The 22,225-nt window shown below is 40.1% G+C and overlaps 1 protein-coding gene across 2 annotated transcripts; it reads left to right on the top strand.

Moving 5' to 3' along the window:
* Positions 1-411: 411 nt before the first annotated feature.
* On the top strand, positions 412-8,891 carry LOC110882135 (carotene epsilon-monooxygenase, chloroplastic). Of its 2 annotated transcripts, XM_022130222.2 has the most exons (9): positions 412-1,003; positions 3,140-3,436; positions 4,613-4,810; positions 6,086-6,187; positions 6,741-6,881; positions 6,978-7,085; positions 7,612-7,694; positions 7,922-8,084; positions 8,639-8,891. In XM_022130222.2, exons 1-9 carry the CDS (start codon positions 470-472, stop codon positions 8,696-8,698), a joined length of 1,686 nt encoding a protein of 561 aa, XP_021985914.1. In that variant the 5' UTR covers positions 412-469; the 3' UTR covers positions 8,699-8,891. The 2 variants fall into 2 exon arrangements, with proteins under 2 accessions (XP_021985914.1, XP_021985920.1); XM_022130228.2 differs by lacking the exon at positions 3,140-3,436 and having other exon boundaries at positions 416-1,003.
* The last annotated feature ends 13,334 nt before the right edge of the window (positions 8,892-22,225 follow it).

The raw sequence follows: 22,225 nt of genomic DNA, 5'->3' as shown, positions 1-22,225 counted from the left end.
ATTAGAAGTAGGTGAAATGGCGCTGACGTGAAGGATCATGGTGACCATGAGGATCATAACCACACCCTATAGCCAGTCCTCTCTTGCACTAAAACATAAGGGTGGTCACTTTTCTTGAGGAGAGCTAAACTATTTTTTTCTAAATATAAAAAAGAAAAAAAATTGTGACTGGTTGAAAAGAGTGAGCCCAACCATTATTCAACCGTGACTCTCCTTCCCCTTTTCTTCCCATATACGGTAAACACTCACCGCTTCTTTACTTAATCACCGGTGTGGTGAGAGTCGGCGGCGATATTACCACACGACAAACCCGTTCACCAGTGTCTTCCCCACACCCACCCCGTTCACCCTAAGCCCTTTAATGGTAAGTACAAACAACAAATTAATACACCTAATTTGGAAGTATAGTACTAAATGGGCTAGTGAATAAACCATCCTTTGTTTGGCACGAATACATCATCCTCACAACATGCCTTGTGTACTACATTCACTCTCTCCGCTCATAACCACCACCAACCACCACCACCACACCCGCCACCACCGTTTCTCCACCACATCACCCAAATTTCCACTTCAAACCACCACAACCCACCACTCCTTCACAATCAAATCCTCTCTTGAAAACAAACCCAAACCCAAACCCAAACCCACTTCAAAAAACGGGTCATGGGTCAGCCCGGACTGGCTCACTTCTCTAATCCGGTCAATCTCCTTCACTCAAACTGATGATTCGAACATACCCATTGCAAGTGCTCAGCTGGATGACGTGTCAGATCTTCTGGGTGGGGCCCTGTTTCTGCCGTTGTTTAAATGGATGAATGATTATGGGGCGATTTATAGATTGGCTGCTGGGCCAAGGAACTTTGTGATTGTGAGTGACCCGGAGATTGCTAAGCATGTGTTGAGGAATTATGGGAGTATTTATGCTAAAGGCCTTGTTGCTGAGGTGTCTGAGTTCTTGTTTGGTTCTGGTTTTGCCATTGCTGAAGGCTCTCTTTGGACTGTAAGTTTATTATGTTTTTCTTTGAATTTTGTTGGAAAGATGGTAATTTTACTAATTACCAATAATTTATTTTGAATTGTTTGGTAAACTGATTATGGTTTTTTGATTAATTTGGAAAGAATTTGAGCTAGGGAAGTTGTTATTGTTAGAAGACTGCAAACTATGTAGCATGGGGACTCCATTTATGTGGTCGTACCCGTCTCGGGTACTTGTCGGGGACGGAAACACCATGGGTACTCGTCGGGGACGTTTCCTAAACGTTTCCAATATCGGGGACGTATCTGGTAGAAGTATCCAGCCCGTTTCCATTTAGTTTTAGGGTTTTTACCCTTTCAAATTCCACAACCGGCCATTAAATAAATAGACATATCATATTCGGCTTCTCTAATCTCTAAATTCTCAAATCTCATCATCTCTAATTCTCTATCGATTGCCGATCTCTCACTAGATGAACCGGAATTTGAAAATGATTTGATTATTGATAATTAATTACCTTTGGAAGATATAGTATTTTTGGAATTTGTTTAATGTATTTTTATTTTTTTATATTTTTTATTGCCGTACCCGTATCTTGGAATTTTGAGTTTTGCCGTTCCTCGTTCCCGTATCGTCCCCGTACCCCGATCCCGTACCCGTTCCAGTGCTACTTAGACTGCAAAAAAACATTAAAATTTGGACGGTGAATTCGGTTTTAGTTTGATGTAGAATTTGTGCATTTTATGTATGTAGGGGTGTAAACAAGCCCAGAAGCTCGTGAGCTACTCGTGATCGGCTCGGTTAAAAGCTCGAACGAGCCGAGCCTTAACGAGCCCAAGCTCGAGCCTGAAATAGAGCTCGTTTTGTTATCGAGCCCGAGCTCGAACCTGAATACAAAGCTCGTTTAGGCTCGCGAGCCTAAACGAGCCCATGCAAAATTTTAGCTTTTTTTATATATAATATAGTAATACTGATGATAACATTGATGAGCCGAGCTCGAGCCGAGTTTTGGCTCGTTTAAGCGATGTTGAAGTGAGCTCGAGCTGAGCTTTTAGCTCGTTTAAGGTTGTTCGAGCCGAGTCGAGCTTTGGGTTTTACTCGCGAGCCGAGCTTGAGCTCGAACTTCATAAAAACATAACGAGCCGAGCTCGAGCTTGGTTGAGCTCTGGCTCGGCCCGGCTCGGCTCGTTTACACCCCTATATGTATGTACACTGGCCTGATGTTGTTTTTTGTTTTGATTTTGTTATAAAGATGCTAACTTTACTAATCACCAACAGTTAATATTGACTTATTTTGTTATGATTTTCTGATTATTATTTATTTGTAGATATTTTGGAAAGAGGTTGAGTTAAAGAAGTTTTTGTTAAAAAAACAAAAAATCTTGAAATTTGGGGGAAATTTGAAATCAATGTTTTGATTCTTAAAGTTGTTAAGTTTTGTTGAATTTAATTCTTGTTAAGGAAGTTGTTATCATTAGAAAATCTCAAAAATCCAGAAATTTGGAGGTAATTCGAAATCAATGACTTGAAAACCTTAAGTCTTGTTGAATTAATAATAATCCCATCTTTCTGAAATTGGCCGATAATAATCCCAAGTCAGTTATTAGCCAATAATAATCCGACCTCGTCCAATTTTTTTGTAAAATAGTCCACCGTTAAAATAGCTTAACGGAGTTAAGTTTTTTTCCGAATTACAAACCGATGTTTTAGGGCTTTTGATCAGAACGAGGATACGAGTTGATTAATGTAAAACGTATCTCAAAATACTGCCCCCAACCCACGAAAACGGTGCTTCAATTCGGGTGTTTAACTTCCAATTAACAAAAATCAAGCCATTTCGAACACAATTTCGAGGTAAGTTTTACATCAATCGACTCGTATCCTCGTTCTGATCAAAAGCCCTAAACATCGGTTTGTAATTTGGAAAAAAACTTAACTCCGTTAAGCTTATTTTAACGGTGGTCTGTTTTACAAAAAAATGGACGAGGTCGGATTATTATTGGCTAATAACTGACTTGGGATTATTATCAGCCAATTTCAGAAAGATGGGATTATTATTTTCCAATTTTCCTTTTTTTTATTAATGTTAGTTGTATAAAAATTAATAAAAAACTTGAATTTATCATCTCAATTTTGGTTGCAAATTCTTATGGTTCATAGGCAAGGCGCAGGGCTGTAGTTCCATCACTTCACAAGAAGTACTTATCAGTAATAGTTGATCGCGTGTTTTGCAAATGCTCCGAGCAGCTTGTCGAAAAGCTCCGATCTTACGCACGCAGTAACACGTCTGTTAACATGGAGCAACAGTTTTCTCAGTTAACTCTTGATGTTATTGGTCTAGCAGTATTTAACTACAATTTTGACTCACTTACGGCCGATAGTCCCGTAATTGAATCTGTTTATACTGCATTGAAAGAAGCCGAAGCCCGTTCAACTGATCTTTTACCATATTGGAAGGCAGGTTTTTTTTTTTTTTTTATACTACACGTTTATATTTATGTTAAAAATAGACAGTTTGACTTTTTAGGTCAGTCAGACTAAGGGGACGCGTTGATTAGTTGATGTATTTATTTAAAGTGGTTGATGTTGTGCACGGTTTGGTTCGGTTCGGTTTGGTTTTATGGTAAAACCGTAACCGAAATGTTCGGTTTTCTATTATTGAAATTTGAAAACCATTCGTTTCGGCTTTTTTGGTTGTTTGGTTTTTCGGTTTTGGAACAAAATTACGTAAGATTAGAAAATAAAAAGTATAATTCAAGATTCAAGAATTTTTCATAAATGCTTACATTTAAGTTATTATATTTAACCTTTTTAATTAATATTGCTCAGATAAACCTAACCTTATAATCTATTTTGAGTTAATTACTGTTTTCGTCCCTGTGGTTTGTCAAAAATCACTATTTCTGTCCATTAGTTTAAAAATTGCGATTTCAGTCCCTGTGGTTTCACTTTCGTAACCAATTCAGTCCACCTCGTAACCATTTCAGTCCCTGTACTTGACAGAATAATGGATTGAAATGGTTACGAATGTGAAACCACAGGGACTGAAATGGTTACGAAAGTGAAACCACAGGGACTGAAATCCAATTTTTAAACTAATGGACTGAAATAGTGATTTTTGACAAACCACAGGGACGAAAACAGTAATTAACTCATCTATTTTTTTGTGTTTCTCCAAAGTTTTTCTTAAGACATTTTATTTTATTAAAATTCAAGAATAAAACTAATAATTCCTAAATCAATATATAAGAAAGTAAGAAGCATTAAAAAAATGATTTTTTAGGTTATTCGGTTTGGTTCGTTTTTTTCGGTTGTCAAAAAATGTAAAACCGTAAATTTCGGTTCGGTTTTTTGTGTGGTTCGTTTTTTTTTTCGGTTTAGTTAAATCGGTTTCTTCGGTTTGGTTTTTTCGGTTTCCTGGTCACCCCTAAAAGTGGTTTTGAATAATTATTATACGGCAATCATCTGTAATAAAGCGAAATAAAGAGATATTTTTGGATATGATTTTATCCGGATCCAGAAAGTAATAGGTTTGACCTCATTAGTCAAATTGTTACCGCTTATTTTTCCGATGGCAGGTGTTAAAGAAAAATAAACTAAAGATAACGTGTTGACTGGTTATTTTTTATGCAGATAAGTGCGTTATGTAAGATTATACCAAGACAAATAAAAGCCGAGCAAGCAGTTACTGTAATTAGAGAAACCGTCGAAGAACTTATTATAAAATGCAAGGAAATCGTTGAAAAGGAAGGTGAAAAAATAGACGATGAAGATTACGTAAATGATGCAGACCCAAGCATACTTCGATTCTTGCTTGCTAGCAGGGAAGAGGTCTGCAAACAGTGATCAAATTTCAACTTCTTTTCATATAAACGGGTTGGGTAATGGGTCAAACGGGTAGTTTATATTTGGTGTGGACTGTGACTAGGGATGGCAATCAAACCCGAAACCCGACTCATTTGGGACGGGTTTGGGGTCGGATAATCGGGTTTGGGACGGGTATGAGAGTAGTTTTTATTTGTTTCGCTGGTTTCAGACGGGTTTGGGATTTGGTGATGTACCCGTTTACCCGACCCGATGACCTGATAACCCATTTACCCGATTGTATACCCGGCATAATTTCTTTTATATTTTTAAATATGTATATATATATGATACACCCATTTTTTGTACACGTAGGTATTTTATTTCGTATACATTTTATACATTTTTATAGTGATAATATTAAATGTAACTAATTAGTAGTTACTCGATAGATACCCGATGGGTTTTGGGTCAAGTATAACAAATGAGAAATTTTTTTAAATTAACGGGTTTACCCAATACCGATGGGTATTTACCCGCTAGAAACCCGACGGGTTTTGGGATGGGTTTGGGACAAGCGTATCTAACCAGGTTTGGATTTGGGATTACCTAAACCCGTCCCAAACCCGACCCATTGCCATCCCTAAGTCTGTGACAGGTATAGTTGACCACTTGACCCCAAACAATTTTTAATTTAAATCATAATCTTTTTCGTAGATAAGTAAGTGTCTAATAGATTACACAAATAGAGTAAAGTACATGGATGGTGCCTGTGCTTTACCAAAATTTTAGATTTGGTCCCTAGCTTTCGAAAAGTACACAGATGGTCCCTGTGGTTTGCACTTTGTAACGCATTTAGTCCCCAACTTTTTCCAAAAGTACATGGATGGTCCCTGTGGTTTGCACGTTGTAACACATTTAGTCCCTAACTTGGACATGCTAACACCTTTAGATTTGTTGGCTGAGGACTAAATGCGTTACAAAGTGCAAACTACAGGGACCATCCCTGTACTTTTGGAAAGCTAGGGAGTAGGGACCCAATCTAAAATTTTGGTAAACCACAGGGACCATCCGTGTACTTTACTCACACAAATATAATCAATTTCAATCATTATCTTATGTTTAAGTAAAATGATTAAAGCTGTACTTTGGGAAACTTTTGACCCATTTCCCTTTAATCTACTTCCTTCTTTTATTTTTCATTTTTAAATCGTAAGTGTTGACCCATTAGAGATAAGATATAACGTGAAACGACCCGTTTGTAAGTAATATTTGGTCTTTTTTCTCATGTTTTATGTTTAGGTTTCAAGTCAACAGCTACGCGATGACCTTTTGTCAATGTTGGTTGCCGGACATGAAACCACCGGTTCGGTGTTGACTTGGACTACATATCTTTTAAGTAAGGTACCCTTCAGCGATCTATCAAACTTGTTATTCAATATTTTATGTCTTAAACCGCGTGTCTGTTTAGCCATTATTTTTTCGTTTTAACAGACAAGATGATTGATTTATATTGTTGTTTATGATACAAGAGTAAAGACTCTACCTTTGACTTTTGTTATTCAAAAGCCGTATTTTCTAGATTCAATTTAGAGTTAATTATTGTTTTCGTCCCTGTGGTTTGTCAAAAGTCACTATTTCAGTCCATTAGTTTAAAAATTGCGATTTCAGTCCCTGTGGTTTCACTTTTGTAAACATTTCAATCCACCTCGTAACCATTTCAGTCCCTGTACTTACAGAATAAATGGATTGAAATGGTTACAAAAGTGAAACCACAGGGACTGAAATGGTTACGAAAGTGAAACCACAGGGACTGAAATCGCAATTTTTAAACTAATAGACTGAAATAGTGATTTTTGACAAACCACAGGGACGAAAACAGTAATTAACTCTTCAATTTAACATGGTCAACTTAAAATAACAAATTTTAATAGTTTTAATTTAAATTGTTATGTAGGACCCATCTTCGTTAATGAAGGCACAAGAAGAAGTTGACAGAGTTTTACAGGGTCGCCCCCCAACTTATGAAGACGTAAAAAACCTTAAATTTATAACACGATGCATAAACGAGTCTATGCGTCTTTATCCACATCCCCCGGTATGTAAATACCCAACTTTTTAAATCATTTTATCAATTTTTTTTTCATTTAGGTTTTAAAAATTGTTGAACACATTTGTATAACGTCTTCATTAGGTCTTGATAAGAAGAGCTATAGTCGAAGATGTGCTTCCGGGAAATTACAAGGTCAACCCTGGTCAAGATATTATGATATCGGTTTATAACATCCATCATTCATCCAAGGTGTGATTACATTATACACAATTTCTTTGTTTCTCTTATTGTTATAAATTTACATAAATCAAACATTGATGTGATTTTGAATTTTATCTTTTGTATTTAGAGTAAAATGCCATTTACGTCCCTGAGGTTTGGCCAGTTTTGCGACTTTCGTCCAAAGGTTTGTTTTTCCGCATATGGGTCCAAAAGGTTGAAATCTTGAAATCTTGCCATTTTCATCCGGCTTGTTAACTCCATCCATTTTTCTCCGTTATGTCAGGGGTATTTCCGTCTTTTTTTTTGTTAACTTAAAGGGCAATTCTCTGAAAAAGACTGAATTGCCCTTTAAGTTAAAAAAGACGGAAATACCCCTGACTTAACGGAGAAAAATGGATGGAGTTAACGAGCCGGATGAAATTGGCAAGATTTCAAAACTTTTGGACCCATATGCGGAAAAACAAACCTTTGGACGAAAGTCGCAAAACTGGCCAAACCTCAGGGACGAAAATGGCATTTTACTCTTGTATTTAATTATATATGAATTTTTAAGGTTTGGGAAAGAGCAGAAGAATTCATACCTGAAAGATTTGGATTAGACGGGCCGGTGCCAAATGAATCCAATACTGATTACAAGTAATCTCATATCCACCTTAACTTTGACTATATATAGTCAAACATGTCACTTTTTGACTTTGACATTATTCCACGTTTGTTTTAATTTTTGCATAAACCATTTTTGTATCGCATCGATCGGTATATGCTATATTTACCTGTCAAAATTTTTGCAAAAACATGAAAAACTTATATAAATTTTGAAGTTGAAAGTTAGCTTGTTTGACCCGAAAAAGTCTCTATTGTAGGTTCATTCCATTCAGTGGCGGCCCACGAAAATGTGTAGGCGATCAATTTGCTATGCTGGAAGCAATCGTTGCACTTGCAATTTTTTTGCAGAACATTGAATTCGAATTGGTTCCAAATCAAAAGATTAACATGACAACGGGTGCCACCATTCACACGACAAGTGTAATTTCCTCACCCAAATCTTTTTCACAGGTGGTAAAATGGGCGGGTTGGATCTCGTAACAGGTCTAAACGGGTATTTTTGAACTGATTGAAACGGGTCGGGTCAGGTCAACCTTTTCCAAAAGCATTTATAATTTGGCAATTGGGTACCTGTTAAGACACGATTAGACCTGTTTGACTGAAAAATACACCCTTTGACTTTTTTAATTTTTAAAATAATTAAAATTACAATGTTAGGATCTATCATTTATTCATCTTTGTACATAAAACATAAAACTGTTTTATAAACATGAGGTAGAAAGTAGTTAAACGAGTCGTAATCATGTTTGAAACTTATGTTGTGCGCGCCGTCAGAAACCTGTTAAACCTGTTAAGACACGATTTGCCAGCCTTATGCATAGGCAAATAGTATGTTAGATATGATTAAACAAAGTATATCATTTTAGTAATAGTATATTTTTGAATACTAATATAATTACCGTTAGATGTGTATATTATTTCAATAATAATTATTTATGTGTCGCCTACAAACTAAATGGTTACTGGTTTTGCAGGGTTTGTACATGAAAGTCAAAGAACGTAAAGTCAACTCTATGGCGATGTCTGCAATGTAGGTCACGTATGACGATATCTTTAGTGCAGGTCGTGCACTTCTACATCGGTAAATTTAAATGTATATCCAAGTGTTACCCATAGTTTAAACTTTAAATTGTAGAGCGGGTGTTGATGTAACATACTGTTTTAGTTCAATAAAGGGCAAACCCGGTGCATGAATCAAGATGCATGGAATCCGGGTGTTTTATTATATTTTAATATAGTTTGTGTTAACTTGTGCCCGGGTTTGTTTTTGTTTTTGACAAGAACAAAAGCAGACTCGGTCACAAAACATGTTAACTAGATGAGCGTATACCAATTACCGAATGCGATTATTCATTTTAAGCATATCTTGTCTTGAATGTTAAAATTCCCATATCATAGTTAAAATTAACTTTCTTTTACCTTAATCTTTTACAACTAAATACCATGTAACCTTACAGTTTCAAATAGTTTAATGTATACCACTTTTATGAAGGGTAAACACCATAACACAAGACCACTAGATCATGAATGTAAATTAAGTAAACTATATGGGAGACAAGCTCCACAAAGGGTTCACTTTGATTGTGATTAACAATCGGGTATTTCATATACGACTTTGATGAAAATTTTGGCCAGACTGTCATTTGCAGTTAGGCGATATAGTGTGGGTTAGCGCCCCTCACCACATCAGTCTGGTGGCGCCCCAAACTGCCCCGTGGGAGTTGGGGGGGGGGGGGGGACAACTCTTTAACGAGTGCCAACCAGGTTATGCATGTGGAGCCCATTTATTCCAATCAATCAGAATTTTTCTTTTTGGTTTTCCTTTTTTTTATATTGTTTAAAGGGGCGTTATCCCATATCGTGCAAGTTAATGATAAAACTCGTTGCTTATGTGGTGTATACGTGGTACTGATGTGGCGTGATAAAACCCCCAGAAGATTTATCCCACGCCATATTAAACAAAAAAATAAATAAATAAACCATCCAGTCAAAACATTTGGCTTTAATAGTTGGAGTAGCCACCAACAATAGTAGAGAGAGAAAATACGGTAACATAGTTTCAATATATTAAGATCCTTAAATTTAATAAAAAAACAACTAAAGACAGAGAGATAGTAGATAGAGAAAATGAGGTAACAGTGTTGGTGGTTCGCAGCTAATAACCGGAGCTCTAGGGTGATGAATAACGACGACAAGCAACAGTTTTGGTGGTTTCGGCCTATTTGGGTCCTAAGAAATGAATAAATAGCTAGAGATCGATCTAGATCTAGTTGATGCATGTGAGTTATGTATGCTCTATTCTAACTATTATAATGAGTTTTTGGGTTGATGTATGTACAAGTAATAAAATTGTCGTGAAACGAGTGGCAAACGTTTAACGTGTGCTAAACTAGTTGAGCCCTAAAGTTGATTTTTGAGCCTTTGTGGCTGTTTAAACAAATTAATTGTAAGTAAGTTTTAAAGTATAATTAACCATGTTTATGGGGTGAAAAAATGAGGTTAATCATGTGTGTTTCTGTCACACCCTGACTTTTGCGGAAGCGTGATTATTGGTGTGACTTTCTTAATACCATAGCATTCAATCATAACAACGCTATATGATAAAACTATAAGATGTTCATCCATATATTAAGTTTAGAAAACACCACAACATACTTGTCTGAAACATAGACACCAAGTTTTAAGTTACAACCACAACCCGTTCAAATGAGTTCACGAAGACTCAACAAAAGACCTTAAATAAAACCTGGTTTAGAAACATGTATCCCGTCCAGGAATAGGATACACCCGGATGACATCTTTTATTTGTGACGCAGCTTGAAAACATGCAACACCTGCCAGATCCACTTAGTTCCCTGAAATACATGTAATTTGAAAACATCAACAAAAGTTGAGCGAGTTCATGTGTTTGTATAAGTATGTATAAACCTTTGTAAACAGTGTATGTAAATCCCGGTATGAAAGCAAACAAGGAAAAGATCACCAATGGTTTGCAAGGCCACTGATATGTGTGACGGTGTAGGAAGACTCAAACCTAGCAAATTTGTACCGGCCTTCCGGCTGGAAGACATAGTCACCCTATGGGCCACCCTGGTCCTCATGGGTGTGGGCTCGCTACACCCAAATAGATCTATCACTCATGCCCCTCGGTCCTTATACGCGGATTAATGGTCTCAAGTATCTGCCTACCCATTCACATGATCTATGGTTCTTTCCTAGAAACCGTACATTCATATTGTGTTGATTAGGGTTTGGAATGTTTCATGAACCTTTCATATTGTTATCGGTTGTTCATGATTGACGAATGCTCTCATAGGATCTGATCGAAATGTTTAGATCATAGTTATATGATGATTCTTGATAAGTAATGAACCAGTAGATCTATGTGATCATCAAGTACGATTATGTTATGATTGTGTGGACTGTATGAAAGCTTTGTAAACTGTTATGCATAGTGTGCAAGTTTAATATATGATGATTTACTGTTACGCCTTGAATGCATGGTAATACATATCTAGAATACATGATTATCATTGAATCTATTGTTAGATATATCTGCGTATTGATGAAATTGATAACATACGGCTGAATGAAAGAAAGGTTAACTGTTTGGCTAGGGTTGTGACGAAACCCTAGGGACTTTCGCTGTAACACCCCGTGTTACCGAATGTCAAAGTCAAAGTCAAAGTCAAGATTGACTTCTTTGACTACAGTTAGTCTATTCTATGTTGGTGTTTCTGTTAGTTGTATTATGTGGAGTAAGTATTATTAATCAAAGTAATCGAATGTTTATCGACGTGAAACGCTTTACGCCTGTGAATAGTAGGAAGTATCAATGCGATAAAGTCAATCAATTAATAATCAAGCTAATCGAATCATCATCGAACTCGAAACTCGAATTACGCGAATTCTGGTGTTAGTATACGTGTGTGTGTGCCTTATGTGTTACTTGTGCATGTTTACTTTATGTTATGTGTGGTGATCAATCGAATCGAAACTCGAAACTCAATCAAACTCAATCGAAACCGAATTATGATAAATGGTGGCGAAAAAATAGTGCGAAATATAGATGCTTGTATGTAGATATAGTGGTTGGGATTAAAAGTAATTTGAATAGGAAACTCTATCGTATTCGTATTGTCTTCAATCGAAATCGAAATATCAGAAATCGTCGCATCAAACGCTCGAAACAGACTGTTGATCGATCAGGCGCCTAGCCGATCGAACAGCCCAGCCGATCGGACGGACTGTCCGATCGAGCAGGCTGTCCGATCGGGATGCCTGGCCGATCGGCCAGCCCTTTCCTCTTTGGGAAGCCTATAAATAGCCTTATCATTGTCATTCTTTCCACTTTTGGAAACTCTCTGACCGACCAGCTCGTGCTCTTCACTTTTCCTCAAATTTCTTCAATCCCGGTAAGATTTCATCCTAAATCTTGTACTTTCTTGATCAATGCACGCTCCTACACCTTTCTATCTTTCAAACCTTGATTTCTAACCGTGAAATCATCAAGATCTAAGTGTTCTAGGATGATGTCATCATGATGTTCTTGAAGAACTTCATGTTTTGGCCTCAATCCACCAAGAGTCACTTGGATCTAGCCGATTTCCACATAAACAAACAAAGATCTATCCTAGATCTAAACATTTACACGATGTAAAGGATTGAAAGATGGATTTTCCAACTTTCTTTCAACTCTTTTACACTCAATGCCTTCAAACCGGTGGAAACGAAGCTGAGCCAACTCACTAATCACTCTAATAGTTGTGTGGTTCAAGATTCGGATTCTATCTATGAGGTTCACTGATTTCGGGTTAAACTATAAACTCCGTTACGAACCGTTTACCGGCCGGACTTGGGTGATTCATGTCCGAGCAGGGGAAACAAGTAGGAACGAAGGTTCCATGGTTCAGCTCGTTGTCAAAATACCTCGATATAATGTCAAACCATCAGAACAGCCAAGTGTTAGACGAACAGGCCGACCAGGTCAGGATGCTGACCGATCGGACAGGTTGTTCGAATGAACAGCCCAACCGATCGGACATGTCAGCCGATCGGCTAGCACGTGGCCCCACACTTTAACAATTTCATGAAGTCTAGTGTTGAACGAAGTGCTGATCGATCGAACTACGGTTTGACTTGAATTACTCTTCGGATCATGAGATACTATGCTTCAACACTTAATCGATTTTCAACTCGTTCGACGTGTTGGAGTGCCACCCGATCAAACATGCCGTCCGATCAGGTGACATCCTGCTGAGGACTTATTACTGAGGTACCTAACCGATCGGTTAAGCCGGCCGATCGAACGGCCCGTTCGATCGATCGACCTGAAAGGTAAGGACACTTCAATGTTCTCAAATACTACAACAAAAACTTCAAAAGGTCAAGCCATCATACACAAACACATCCTACTCAAAGGAAGAAACAATCCACTCGAACAGCCCAACCGATCGAGCCTACCGGCCGACCGAACAGGCTGACCGAACGGACTGTCAAACCGAACGAACAACCCGTCCGATCGAACCTACTGTCCGATCGACCAGGCTGTTCGATCCATCAACACTTGTATTCGTTTTACGCGTTACTCATCGTTATGCTATCGAACTATCCAGGCTAACCCTACTCTCAAGCGCTCCCTTCAATCCATCAATCGCTGTGAGTATACTCGAACCCTTTTTGCTTTAGCACTTTTGGGTGTTACATACGTTACTTATCTAAATCACAATCGAACACACTACTCAATTATTTAAACGCTAACCGTTCTGCATGTATTACGTGACTAAATGAATGCTTGTTGTTATGTTTACACGTGGAATGCTGTCTACCTGCCTTAACGACGATAGTACTATAGTTTGGACTCAGCACCCGTTCACACGGGGGTTGTTAAGGACCATTACTTGCATGGATTGCGGTGGTAATCATGTATTGCGAACTGCCTCGGGCAGTCAACCCGCAGTCATTGGTATCGATAGATCCATGTCGATAATTAACATGCTTCGTTTTCCTCTGTGTATGTGCTGGTTATGCGTAAACTATTTCGAACTCTATATGCTATATCAAACTTGTATGCTCACCTTTACATTTTATGTATTGACTTTATTTTAACGTATGTGGCAGGCAATTAGGATGCTTATCTGCTAGGAAGGCGAGCTTAGAATAAGCGGCTAGAGCATAGTTGTCTGTAGATCTTGCAGATCGAGTCTCTAGAAGCATTTGAACAATATTTATATTTGAATCTGAGTTGTCGGAATGGAATATTTGACTAGATGTTATCTGTAATAATTTGTTTTACTATTTGGGATACGGTATGGGATGTATTATTTAAACTAAATAGTAATGATAGTTGTTGTGGAAACTTCTGGACAATCTGTTTCGCTCAGTGCCATGCCCCGATGATTCCGCCATCGGTTGGGGTGTGACAGATTGGTATCAGAGCCATAACTATAGGGAATTAGGCTAGACACGACCTAGTCCGGGTCGCTGTCTTAGAGACCTAGACTATAGTTAGGAACTAACAGACCAAGCGTAAGTGCTATATTCTATTATTCTTCGCTATCACTGCACTCGAATTTTCAAATAGAGTCAAGCGATTTAGTCGAGATTAGGTGTGAAAGCCGCAAACTCTCGACTGAATTGCTTGGTCAATGCTGATTTTATCAATTTATCAATGATTTCCTCATTATTTTCAATAACGAACGAGGAGAATTATACCAAATCAGGAGTGAAATCCATATTTTGATGAATAATCTCCTCAATTTTTGCTTAAACAAGGAAGAAGTTGCTAAGCTAGGGGTGAAACCCTAACCTTGACAACTTGTTCTGATTTTTATTTTATCTCACCAAAGCCTCAACGGACTCCAACGACCTGAACTCACAAGTATGGCCTAGGGAATGCGTGATAAATGCCCATGAAACGAGGCAGAGACACGATCCCGAAAGTCGAAATGTGACGACAAGTCCATTGTGAATAGTCGAATCGCTTTGGGTAGTCGATGTCTAATAGTCGCAGACGACAAGTCCATTGTGAATAGTCGAATCGCTTTGGGTAGTCGATGTCTAATAGTCGCAGACAATCTATCCCTCGATTTTATGTGTTTCGATTATGAGACTGCAACTGCTTACTCTGATCATTCGTCGATTTTATATGTTTTTATGTGTATATATCTGTTTATGTGTTTAAATTTTTGGAGAATTATTCGATTTTTGCTATCACTTCGATCGACACATACGACTCGCATTGCTCTTCTATCTCAAGGCGCTAACAAATCGCTGCAATTATGGACAATATTATGCTATGATATACGATTATATTATACTACTCGACATGCTATACGACTATACGATGCTACTCGATATGCTAATCGCAACCGATATATACGAACGACACGCGAGCCTTGAATGATAGGTTTCTGTATTCTGACTACCTCTGTGATTAAATGTGTATGTGCTTAAGTGATTCTGTACTCTACGTGCTTATGTGCTTCTGTGACTATGTGATTTTGGTGCCTATGTGTTATGTGATACGTGCTTTATTGTGTTCCTGAGCTTTAGTAAGTAGTAGACGTGTGAGGTGAGATTCGAATTGTTGTGTCTGAGACCTACGACGATGTCTGTTGCAGACCATGTCGTCATCAGGACACCGAACCCCTCTTACCCGCCAAGAAAAGAGAGACCGCCGTCTTGCTGCTATCATCGCCAAGCAAGCGGCAAAAGATGTGAGCGATGTGTATGAAAACGTCAGCAAATCTTCTGAGGAGTCGCGAACTGAAGCTCCTAAAGATGCTTACAAGACTGTTTTCAGCTTCAAACAGTTCAAGGCATGCGGACCAAAAGAATTTAAAGGGGAAGATGGCCCTACCGCCATGTTTTAATGGTTTGATTCGGTTTAAGTCACTCTGTGCCAAAGCGGCTGTCCAGAACATCTCCGTACCCTAAATGCGACCGGCGTTTTCCAGTCCCGAGCTCTAGACTGGTGGACGGCCGAACGAAACAAACGCGGGAATGATGCAGCTTATGAGCTGACTTGGGAAGAGCTGAAAGCCATCATGATGGACGAATTCTGCCCTCTCCATGAACGCCAAAAGCTGGAGGACGAGTTTTGGAACATCAAGCAGAAGGACGGAGACAACGCTGCCTTGACTGCTCACTTCAAGCAGCTTAGCATTATCTGTCCCGATCAAGTCAAGACGTCAGACATGGCCATCAAGAAGTACATTCGAGCTCTACCCGATTGTGTTGCCGATTTTGTTCACGCCGCGAAAACCTCATCGATCGAGGAAACTTACTTGCTTGCCGCCGAGATCATTGACAAGCGAGTAAAAGCTGGTTTCTGGGATAAGCCCTCCAAGACTCTGCATCAAGCTACCACTGCATCGACCGCCGAAACCGCCACTGCTCAACCATCCAAGTCATCATGTCGAAGAAAGAAGCACAACAACAGCAACTCCAGCAACAAGAACTGTGCTGTCACAACCACTGCTGCCCCTCTGCAAGCCGTACCGGCTCAGCAGCAGTCTCACCACCGACCAGCACCAGTGGCCAATGCACCGCCAGCAAAGCGTGCATACACAGGTCCCCACCCGCTCTGCCCGACATGCTCATATCATCATCCGGTGGGACTTGCCTGTCGTTTCTGTGCTCATTGCAACCTTTACGGTCATTTCACTGTGAATTGTCGCTATGGTCCCCGAAACACCGCAGCTCCTGCCACTGCTCATCAAGCTCTATTTCCAGCCTCGCAAGGCCAACACGTAGCTCAAGCACCCGCGATCAAAGCTCGAGTTTGCTTTGCTTGTGGTGACCCTAGCCACTTTGCAAACATGTACCCGAACAGGGTTGTGAAGCAAGAACCCCAGCAGCAGCAGCAGCATCAGCCTCAGCAGCAGCAACAAGCAGCCCGTGCCAGAACCTTCAACATCAATGCTCGTCAAGCCCAGGCTGACAACAACGTGTTCAATGGTACGTTCCTTGTGAATGGTATTTATGCATCATGTTTGTTTGATACTGTAGCCGATAACTGCTTTGTGTCGTTTGAATTCGAGAAGCTCCTTAGTCGTAAGCGCTCTTATCTCCCCTCGTCATTCGAAGTGGAAGTCGCTACTGGAAGAACTGTCGCCGTTAACTCTGTACTCCGTGATTGTACTCTCGAGCTCAACAATCATATCTTCCCAATCGACCTCATTCCGATGCAACTCGGAAGTTTCGACGTCATAGTAGGCATGGACTTTCTTCGCGAAAACCATGCTGAAGTTATGTGCTTTGATAAGATGATTCGATTCTCGCTCGCGAATGGTGATTTATTATGCGTGTACGGTGAAACTGTTTCGAAAGGTCTCAAGCTCATGTCGTGTGTCCAAGCTAGCAAGTATCTCCGTAAGGAATACAGAGCTTTCTTGGCCAACATAGTAGTAGCGGAGAAGGAAAAGAAAAAGAAGGCCGAAGTCAAAGACGTCCCAGTGGTCCGTGAATTTCCTCAGGTGTTCCCTGATGATCTTCCTGGACTACCGCCAAGTCGTGATATCGACTTTCGTATCGACCTCATTCCTGGTGCTAACCCCGTAGCCAAAGCCCCTTATCGACTCGCGCCATCCGAGATGCGGGAACTCTCGAACCAACTCCAGGAGTTACTTGAGAAAGGCTTTATTCGCCCGAGCACCTCTCCTTGGGGCGCGCCAGTCCTTTTCGTTAAAAAGAAGGATGGGTCGTTCAGGATGTGCATCGACTATCGGGAATTGAATAAGCTAACCATCAAGAACCGTTACCCTCTACCTCGCATCGACGATTTGTTTGATCAGCTACAAGGTGCTAAGTGTTTCTCGAAGATCGATCTACGTTCAGGCTATCATCAATTGCGCATTCAAGAGGAAGACATTCCTAAAACCGCTTTTCGCACTCGATACGGCCACTACGAGTTCGTTGTTATGCCTTTTGGTTTAACCAACACACTCGTGGTTTTCATGGATCTGATGAATCACGTGTGTAAGCCATTTCTAGACCGTTTCGTCATCGTGTTCATTGACGATGTCTTGATTTATTCCAAGTCGAAAGCCGAACACGCGCAACATCTACGTCTCGTTCTCGAGCTACTCCAGGGGAATCAACTCTATGCCAAGTTCTACAAGTGCGAATTCTGGCTGGAGGAGGTTCAGTTTCTGGGTCACATCGTTAATAGTCAAGGTATTCATGTCGATCCCGTGAAGATTGAAGCAGTTAAGAGCTGGATTACGCCTAAGAACCCGTCTGAAGTCCGTTCTTTTCTCGGACTAGCGGGCTATTATCGACGATTTATCGAAGGATTCTTTAAAATCGCTGTGCCGCTTACCGCCTTTACCCATAAAGACAAGCCTTTTGTTTGGGGAACTGAACAAGAGTCTGCTTTTCAAACCCTCAAGCATATGCTTTGCAATGCTCCTATTCTCACGTTGTCCGATAGAAACAACGATTTCATTATCTATTGTGATGCTTCCAACCTTGGTCTTGGTTGCGTTCTCATGCAGCGGGACAAGGTTATAGCTTACGCATCTCGACAGCTCAAAATCCACGAGAAGAACTATACAACCCATGATCTCGAGCTAGGCGCAGTTGTTTTTGCATTGAAGATTTGGCGACACTACCTGTATGGTACCAAGTGTACGATCTTCACCGATCACAGGAGTTTACAACACATCTTTAATCAGAAGGAACTTAACATGCGTCAACGCCGACGGGTAGAACTCCTTAACGATTACGACTGCGAGATTCGTTATCACCCAGGCAAGGCAAATGTTGTTGCCGACGCGCTCAGCAGACGGAGTTATTTGCTCAGTATTCGCAATACCCAAGCCCAGCATGACCTCGAAACCCTCATCCGCGAAGCCCAACATGCTTGCTTTAATGAACGCACCTTGAAGAAAGAGAGGATTTATCACGATGGAGCTCAGCTTGTAAGCAAATCAAATGGGATCTTCTACTATTTAAATCGAATTTGGGTCCCTAAGCGGACCGATTTGCGAAAGATTCTAATGGATGAAGCCCACAAATCCCGATATTCTATTCATCCGGGTGCCGATAAAATGTACCAGGACCTTCGCTACAAGTACTGGTGGCCGGGCATGAAACGGGATATCGCTCTCTATGTTGGAAGTTGCCTGACTTGTGCGAGAGTTAAGGCTGAACATCAACGACCTTCTGGCTTACTCGAACAACCGCCAATTCCGATATGGAAGTGGGAGAGTATAGCTATGGATTTTATAACCAAACTTCCGCCCACGCCATCAGGTCACGACAGCATTTGGGTTATAGTTGATCGTTTGACCAAATCAGCCCACTTTTTGCCAATACGGGAAGACTACAAGGTAAAACGACTAGCCCCAATCTACACCGAAGAGATCATTTGTAATCATGGTATGCCTCGTGACATCATCTCTGACCGTGATACTCGGTTTACCTCACGATTGTGGGAAACGTTTCAAGCAGCGCTCGGTACGTCGCTTAACCTAAGTACCGCATTCCATCCTCAAACCGACGGACAGACTGAAAGAACGATCCGTACTCTTGAAGACGTGCTCCGTGCGTGTGTCATAGACTTCGGTGGTAGTTGGAACAAATATTTACCGTTAGTCGAATTCTCGTACAACAACAGCTATCATGCCAGCATACAAATGGCACCATTCGAGGCCCTATATGGAAGAAGATGTCGATCGCCTATTGTATGGCACGAGATCGGTCACTCGCAATTAACCGGTCCGGAGCTATTACAAGAAACGACTGACAAAATCCTCCAGATTCGAGACAACTTGGCGAAAGCCCGAGATAGACAGAAAAGTTACGCCGATAGAAGACGCAAGCCCCTTGAATTTGACGTTGGCGACTACGTACTCCTAAAGGTATCACCTTGGAAGGGTGTGGTCAGATTCGGCAAGAAAGGGAAACTAGCACCTCGATATATTGGACCTTTTAAGATTCTTGAAAGGATCGGAAAAGTCGCCTACAGACTCGAACTACCGGAGGAACTTAGTAATGTCCACCCGACTTTCCATGTGTCGAACCTCCGAAAGTGTCTAGCTGACCATGATCTGATTGTACCTCTCGATGACCTTCAAGGCAATGAAACGCTACACTTCGTGGAGAAGCCAGTCGAAATCATGGACCGCCAAACCAAACAACTCAGGCGCTCGCGCATACCTATCGTGAAAGTCCGATGGGAAGGCAAACGAGGCGCCGAGTTCACTTGGGAACTCGAAAGCGATATGAAGGCGAAGTATCCGCAGTTATTCAAGTGAAAGTCTAGAGAGAGAAAGTTCTCCAAGGTAATTCACGGTGCTGTACAGCTTTCAGCCTAATTTTGAGACGAAATTCCCTAAACAAGGGGAGGCTGTAACACCCCGTGTTACAGAATGTCAATGTCAAAGTCAAAGTCAAGATTGACTTCTTTGACTATAGTTAGGCTATTCTATGTTAGTGTTTCTGTTAGTTGTATTATGTGGAGTAAGTATTATTAATCAAAGTAATCGAATGTTTATCGACGCGAAACGCTTTACGCCTGTAAATAGTGTCACACCCCAATTTCCACGTGTCTCACCGGTGGGCCCGGTGGGGGATTACCGTGACGTAGTTGGCAACAATATAGTCAAACCACACAATATTTAAATGCACAGCGGAAGCATAAAGATAAATATATTTCAACTATTGAATGTAATATCCAAGTATCACGATCGTCGAAATATAATCCACAGGGGATCAAAATAAGATAGAAAAATAATTGTTCAACAGATATTGGCATCCCAAGCTTGCGAGACTCTAACGATGCTAAGGAGTGGCCAGCCTATTACGTGTAGAACCTGCATTAATCTTTTTGGGGAAAATACGTCAGTTTACACTGGTAAATACATTCAACCGACACTCTTGTAAAATGTTTAATAAAATTGATTTGGATGCACATGGCACAAACTGTTTATAACTTGGGATAATTTATAATCAAATCTTGTAAAAGAATTACATGTTCACTATGCGTTCGGTGGCCCGGGTCGTGCCGGGTTTAAGGTTAATAGACACACCACAAAGCATAAAGCCGTGGCGGGAAAACCAACGGTTATACCTTTAATAATATAGACACATTGTCGGGTGTACGCCTACACCCGCGTGTCGGGGTCGTGGCCATTTCGTAAAATGATGCCAAGGATATCTGGGACATGGTCATTAAGCTCCCAAAGGCGTAAAGCCAACAAAACCAATTTTTAAACGGGTCACATTGAAAATACCCGACTACTAATGAGTTGGGGTCAATTGCCCGACCAAGCGGTATTTTAAATACCGTAACCCAAGCCCGTATAACAGAAAATAAGTTAAAAGTATTTACCTGAGCAAGTAATATCCTTAATAAACAAATGCAAGTTTCTTTTACCGGTCTCCTATTCTGGAACGAAGGTTTAAACAACCTATTAGAATCCTAACGGGTCTTTAATTTAGCCTTAGCTTAGACCGGTCAGTTTCAAAGGATATATACGGTTTAGTCGCGTGGAAGGCGAAAACCGGGAATGGAATGTGGTTTGGACCCAACAAGTTTGAAGACTTGTCTTATATGGGTATAACAACCACACTTTGGATTTTGAAGTGAAAACGATAAGGTTTGACCCGTTTCGGCTAGTTTATGTAAACTAGTTACATAAACCGAACCGTGCGCGCAAAAGGCGTAAGGGTAAGAGTCCTACACAGGTTTCCTAAGTTAATATGCTCTAAATAGGTTGTGGTATCAGTAGGATACCTTCCATAATGCCCGTAATGAGTTTAAATCCAATACATGCCCCGTAGGGGTATTTCGGTCACTTTTAAAGATTATAAAAGAGGTTTCTGAGTTCTACAGGAAATCTGAGTTTTCCGAATAGTTTATAAAGTCCAAAATACTTTATTTATTATTTAAAATCAGTAGCAACTGGAATCGGGTCAAAAGACCATGTAGAATTCAAGTTATGTCCGAAAAGGATATATTCGGTAATTACCGAATCCGATGCCATAACCGCAGGTTATGAGCAGGTTAAAAATAATTAAAAATCTTTAAAAATTCCAAAATATTATTTTACATCAGTGTGTAAAAGGTTTGGTGTTGAAATTTGGGTTTAGATAGGCTTTATGCTAAATGCGCCGTTTAATTACTAAAGTTTCCGTAATTGCGCTATTTAGCATAACTTCTAATCTAGACCTCGGATTGACGTGAAATTTTAGGGGCATGCTTAGAAATTAGTAACCAAGGTTATGGTCCTTTCACATGTCCAAAATTCTCGTTTTTAAAGTGAAAAGGGCGTTACGGTCAACTTTTAAGCATTTAACGGAAATGTGCTAAAGACTCGGATAAACAATGAACCGGTCACAGAGGGTGATACCATCATGTAACCTGGTCCTAAGAGAGTCCTAAGGCATATCTAATTCATACCATAACGGGTCAGAACTGAAGTCAAAGCAAAAGTCAAAGTTTTGCGACTTTCGGTTCCGAACCGGGTCAAAATAGTAAGTGGTCGGATCAAACAAGCTTAGACTAGTTAATATACTTATTATCATGTTATATGAGTGTTAAAACAGGTTAC

This window comes from Helianthus annuus, chromosome 1, assembly GCF_002127325.2.
Source record: "Helianthus annuus cultivar XRQ/B chromosome 1, HanXRQr2.0-SUNRISE, whole genome shotgun sequence".
Taxonomy (NCBI): domain Eukaryota; kingdom Viridiplantae; phylum Streptophyta; class Magnoliopsida; order Asterales; family Asteraceae; genus Helianthus; species Helianthus annuus.
This window is presented reverse-complemented; position numbering and strand designations above follow the sequence as displayed.

Coding starts and splice junctions, on each gene's coding strand:
- LOC110882135 (XM_022130222.2), top strand. CDS start 470: ATGCCTTGTGTACTACATTCACTCTCTCCGCTCATAACCACCACCAAC. Junction 1,004..3,139: donor CTGAAGGCTCTCTTTGGACT/GTAAGTTTATTA, acceptor TATGGTTCATAG/GCAAGGCGCAGGGCTGTAGT. Junction 3,437..4,612: donor ATCTTTTACCATATTGGAAG/GCAGGTTTTTTT, acceptor TTTTTTATGCAG/ATAAGTGCGTTATGTAAGAT.